This window comes from Gekko japonicus, unplaced genomic scaffold, assembly GCF_001447785.1.
Source record: "Gekko japonicus isolate JY-2015 unplaced genomic scaffold, Gekko_japonicus_V1.1 scaffold3894, whole genome shotgun sequence".
Lineage (NCBI taxonomy): Eukaryota > Metazoa > Chordata > Lepidosauria > Squamata > Gekkonidae > Gekko > Gekko japonicus.
The window spans coordinates 44871-50823 of NW_015166550.1; the positions used below are offsets into that span (position 1 = coordinate 44871).

Below are 5953 nucleotides of genomic sequence, written 5' to 3' on the forward strand. Positions count from 1 at the left end.
ACCCATAATTATGACAGGTATATGAGGTTTGAATGTGAGAACAGTGTGTCTGGCTGTTTTGGTTAGTAGTCACTGGCTCCCCTCTAATTGTTTATTGTTTGGGAAGAAAACTGTGATGTGTGTGCATGAGTTTCCTGCATTGATTCATGATACTTAGATAGGCATCACTTTTCAGCCATATAACTTGCCACTTCTGTTGAGTGGCTGCAGTCCCCAAAAGGAACCAAGGGGTGTTCCTCTTCTCTGCTGATACCCCTTGTTGCCATTGCCTCCACTGCCCCTCAGTGCTCTTGCTCTTGGTCTTTCAGTGTGCAAGAGCCACTCACTGATGACTAGAAAGAGCAGCAGCAGCAGCAGCAAAAGCAGAAATCCCCTCAGAGGAGAAGGGCATGTGAAAGGAGAGCAGCAAGCAGTGGACGACTCCAGACCATCTTGGAAAACAGGGAGGAGCCAGACTGAGGCAGGAAAGGCAAACATTTTCAAGGCTACATCATATGTTTTCAGAATTAATTTGTGTGTGTGGAAGTGAACATGCACATTCTGATCTTATGGTAATCAGAAATATTTTTAGCACAGTGACAGGAAAATGAATTGCTGTTTTTGACTCTGCAGAAAGAGCATTCAAATATAAAGTATGTAAAAAGAGCAAGTAGGCAGAACACCAACCTACAAGTGTGTGTGTGTGTGTATGCTGTGCTTTAGGCATGAGAGTGGACTTATTTTATTTTAAATTATATTTATTCTACCTTTCCCAGTCAGCTTGATAAAAGATACATTTTAATCGCAGCCGTTTACATTGCTTCCAATGAAAAGTCAGAAATGCAGCCACAACTCAATTGAGGAAGGCCCAAACCACATGAGGAAGTAGGGAATATGAATAACCATATAAGCCTCAGGGTATGCTACTATAATTCAGAATCATTTTTAACCCTCATGTAATGAATCAGTAGCCTCTTTATAAAATGAGTACCACCTGTATAGACATGCAAATGGAGAACATTAATCTTACCATCTTAATAAAATATAAATCATTAGGAAAAGATGTGAAAGAATGTTTCGGCCATTACAGCCCACAGCTTGTAGCCCAGCCAACAGATGAAAGAATGTGCAGACGGATCTCTGTTGCTATAGCTGTGATATCATGCCCAGTTACTAACATGTGGTTGGTTATTTTGCGTTTCAGATCACTGCTTGTAGTTGAGCACAAAGGAACCGCAGAGACTTCCACATCCTTCAGTGAGAAGAAAGAAACCAGCAGAGCAGGATTAATGCCGACTTGTTTCTGGTGGCCTTTTCGTACAAAGGCTGCCTTGGAGGGGAATAAAGAAGGAAAGAAACACCGAGATATTTAATGAGCTGTGAAATGAAGCACTGTTTCTGCTGCTGCCACCACTGCTGCCGCCGCTGCTCCTAACCCTCGCATTCCAAGATTCATCTGCTCTTCATTGTGCTTAATATACATGTTTCTGTACCGTGCATTTAGAAGATTCCAGAAAGGAGTTCAAAACGGCTGCCGGGGAAAGGCCACCAAACATGCCTACAGAAACACTACAGACAGGTAGCATGGTCAAACCCGTCAGCCCTGCCATCACGTTCACTTCCGCTGTCCCTCTTCGCATTTTAAACAAAGGACCTGACTATTTCCGTAGGCAGGCAGAGCCTAATCCAAAAAGACTCAGTGCAGTAGAGAGGCTGGAAGCTGACAAGGCAAAATACGTCAAAAGCCAAGAGGTCATCAATGCCAAACAAGAGCCTGTAAAGCCAGCAGTGCTTGCCAAGCCACCAGTATGTCCTGCAGCTAAGCGAGCCTTGGGCAGCCCTACCTTGAAAGTGTTCAACAATAACATAAAGACTGAGAGTGGGGTCCAGAGGGAGAATCTAAAGCTAGAGATTTTGAAAAACATTATCAACAGCTCAGAGGGCTCCAGTTCGGGTTCAGGTCACAAACATAGTTCACGAAATTGGCTTCCCCACAGATCTGATTCAGGAGACTTAAACCGGCACTCGTTTGCAGAGTCATTAAAGGTATTCCCGACTCAAGGTCGTAGCAGTCCTCAAGAAAGCAACTCCAGTGTGAGCAGAAGACTACTGGAACAGTCGCCAGAGTCATTCTTGCACGTTTCCCATAGCTCATCAGACATTAGAAAAGTATCTAGCGGTAAACCCTTAAAAGCAATACCATGCAGTAGTTCAGCTCCACCTCTGCCTCCCAAACCCAAAATTGCCACCATCGCTACTTTGAAATCACCAGAAATGGACATGGTAGAGCCCAGCTGTGGAGTCAGCAGAAGACCTTCGCTACAGCGCTCAAAATCAGACTTAAGTGACAGATACTTTCGTGTTGATGCAGATGTTGAAAGATTCTTTAACTACTGTGGACTGGATCCTGAAGAGCTTGAAAATCTTGGGATGGAAAATTTTGCAAGGGCTAACTCTGATATAATCTCTCTCAATTTTCGCAGTGCAAGTATGATCAGTTCAGACTGTGAACAGTCTCAGGACAGCAACAGTGACCTTAGAAACGATGACAGTGCCAATGACCGCGTGCCATACGGCATTTCTGCAATTGAAAGAAATGCCAGAATCATCAAGTGGTTATACAGCATCAAGCAAGCTAGGGAGTCACAGAAAGTGTCCCATGTATAAGTGGATGCACAGGGGAACAAGCAAAGACTGTATCTTTGTGAATAGTCAGTTGTGAAGAGTTGTGAAGTCTACTTGAAGTCTTAATACACTTCTCAGATCTCTTTTTTGTGTTGCTTGTTGTGCAATGTTTTCAAGTTGCATGCCTGTCAACATGTGAACTGACCTGGCTTCCACTTGAACAATAATTAGCTACAGAGCCTGGCTGAGCATACACACATTATCTGCCAAAAGTTTAAGACCAGAATCCAAATAGGGCTTTGTTTATAAACAAATATGTTTACATTAAATGGCTGTATGGCTTCTTTTCAATATTTCTGTAGTTCCTTGTGGTTTTTTTTAAAAAAAAATCTCACAATGTTTGTGTCTTAATCACAGGTATAGTTAACAGACACAGGTATCTTTTCAGCTTAAATTGAAATCAATTTTGGAGGCAAAAAAGAGGAACATTGCCAAAATTAGAAAGATTGGGTTGGTCCAATGTACTGTTAATGGAATAGACAGTGGAATGGGAATTTCCCATCTCTCCTCACTTGCTTCAGCCCACTGAGCTCCCTGAAATACTACTTGAGGGGCAAAAAGGAGCCTCAGTAACACTGTGGGGAGCAAAGTGGGAGGGTCTGCAGTGTAAGGGGGAATCAGTGAATATTGCCCTCCTCTGCTGCTGGTGGGAAGTGCCTTACACCAGCAGAAAATGGCCTTTGACTGAAACCATTAGTCTAAAACCTTACCTACAACCACCAGAAAGTGATTGAAAATATCTGTACATAAAGTGTAACCTAAGATGCAAACTTTTGAAACAAGCTGTTCACCTTGTTTTAAAGGGTTCCATTTGAACCCTTTTTATAATCCTTTTTAGATTAAGGTTTTCTGTGGGGGGATAGCCCTTTGCTCCTGCACATTAAATTTTCCTCTAAAAAAGGACTCAGAAAGTGTATAAGCTACTCTTGCAGGTGGTTGGTGAATAAGGGACTTCAATTGTCCAACCAATCGGGAGGTTATTAGGAAGAGGCCCAAAAAGCAACCAATCAAAAGATGGGCTGGTTTTGAACAGAAGATTCCTTGTCTTAAACTTTTGACAGGAATGGTTGGATCCTGTTTGCTGATCTTGAATGCCTTTTAAACTAGACAAAGCACATCATGATTACAAGCTCCTGCTGCTGACTACGTTTTTGTAGACCTGTTTGAGCAGTTCATGAACTGAAAATGGAAGTACACAGCCATATCAGTATAAGAGCCTCTTACCTGGATGTGAAACACACTCAATATAGCTGAACTATATCTGAGAAATTGTGATAATGTTGTCTTAAATATGTTATATCTTAAGGCTGTGGAAGTTTGTTACAACACTAGGAAACTGTAGAAACATGACAGTATGTAGCTCTTTTCTTTTTTTGCCCCTTCTCTTCCTGCCCCCCTTCCTATGGTGTTGAGTGCTGCACGTCAATCTGTTACACATTTTTTGACAATCTTGTGTCTTCCCAATGGTTTAACTGTCATGTCAAAGTGACAGTTGTGGTGCGTAGCGGAGAAGTTGAAAGTGCAGTGGTTTGCTTCATTATTATTATATTCATGCTTTGAAGTACTTTGCAGCACTATCTAATACTTCATCAGCTAATAGGAAACTTTTTATTGTGTAAATGCTGTAAGACTTTGTACATATTTCAGTTCTTATGAGATCTTTAAAAAAGGAGAGTGTTATGCTAATAAATAGCTCTTGGTGCAGCTACTGATTGTGTATTTCTGATCTTGTACTCTTTTTGCCTTTCACTGTAAACGTAAATACAGGAGGAAGATGACATCCAGTTAATCTGAGTGTAACTGTTCATTATAAACTTAAGAAAACACAGACACACACACACACATCACAGATGCCTATAAAATTGTATTTCTTTCAAACAAAGTAAATGGAATGATCCTGATCCAAGGGATTAAACCTTAGTTACAAATCTTGGCCTTCTTTTCCCAGCAGTGATGTTTGTTTGTTTGTTTGTTTGTTTATTCCGTTTATACCCTGCCCTCCCCGCCAAAGCAGGCTCAGGGTGGCTTACATAAAATTCCATATATAAATACAATTAAAACCATTTGTAAAACAGCCATAAACAACTCAAATTATTAATTATCATAAAGTGCTGGAACGGTGATCTAATAAAGTGCTAGAACAATGAATTTCCAAATAAAAGTGCTGTTTAGGTGATAGTACAGTCATGTTGGTAGTCTCAACCAGCTCAACATTCAGCTTATTTGTGTGATGGGCACAGGCTGTGGATGGTAATGCCAGGGCACAGGGTCACTCCTCAGATGTTTGATGCGGCTCCTTGATTGAAGGCCTGGTGGAAGAGCTCCGTCTTGCAGGTCCTGCGGAACTGTAAAAGGTCCCACAGGACCCTAATCCCTTCCAGGAGCTCATTCCACCAGTACGGAGCCGCCACTGTTAATTTGCTAGGCAGCTGGAAGCAAGTTCAATTCAGAATGAATCACAGTGGCTAACAAAAATATAAAGTCCAAGAACCAAAGAGTTTCATCATGGAAACCTGGCACCTGAGTAGTATAGAATGTAGCCACCTTATCAGTAAGTACAGAATTTCCCATAGTCAAACAGGTTTCCCCTAATTGCATACAATTTCCACACAGACTCCCCCCTCAAAAAAGGACTAGAAAGAGAATGCTGACTTTGTGCATGTGTGTGATATGAATTCTTTAAGCAGCTTAATTAAAACAACTATAATGGAATATTTATGATAAAGGTACAAACAAGTGCAAGGATGCCAGCATGGTCAGCAAGAAGAATCAACAAACTTTACAAACAAACTACGTCTGACTTCTTTACAAAGAAGTCTTGCACATATCAGAAGAGGAAAAGAGAGCATACATTCTGAAAGAAAATGTAACTTGATGGTAATGCAAGCAGAAAAGGAACGTGAGGATCACATTGGTAAAAACATTAAGATAATCAATAAACATTTTAAGTACATCAAAAGCAGGAAACCAGCCAGGGAAGCAGCTGGCCCATTAGATAACAAAGGTGTGAAAACATTACTAAAAGTAGATAGGAACAGCTGAATGAATTGTTTGTCAGCTTCACAATGGGAGATGTTAGAGAGATACAAATACCCAAATGCCTTTTTCAGGAAGGGCATCTAAAATGCAAAGTCAAAAAGAGGAGATAAGATGAAATACCAGGATTAATTACAAATTACCACATCAAAAGGTCTGGAGCTTAGAGTTCTTAATGAAATTCTGAAATGTGTAATTCTTGATCTTCAAACAAAAAATATGTGCTTATTAAAATCCTTCTTGTCAGATGACT

General features: G+C 40.8%; 1 protein-coding gene across 1 annotated transcript; it reads left to right on the top strand.

Moving 5' to 3' along the window:
* The first annotated feature begins 1192 nt into the window (after nucleotides 1-1192).
* FAM110B (family with sequence similarity 110 member B) lies at nucleotides 1193-2866 on the top strand. Its single transcript, XM_015412347.1, has one exon. The coding sequence runs from the start codon at nucleotides 1534-1536 to the stop codon at nucleotides 2644-2646; it is 1113 nt and encodes a 370-aa protein (XP_015267833.1). The 5' UTR covers nucleotides 1193-1533; the 3' UTR covers nucleotides 2647-2866.
* Nucleotides 2867-5953: the final 3087 nt, after the last annotated feature.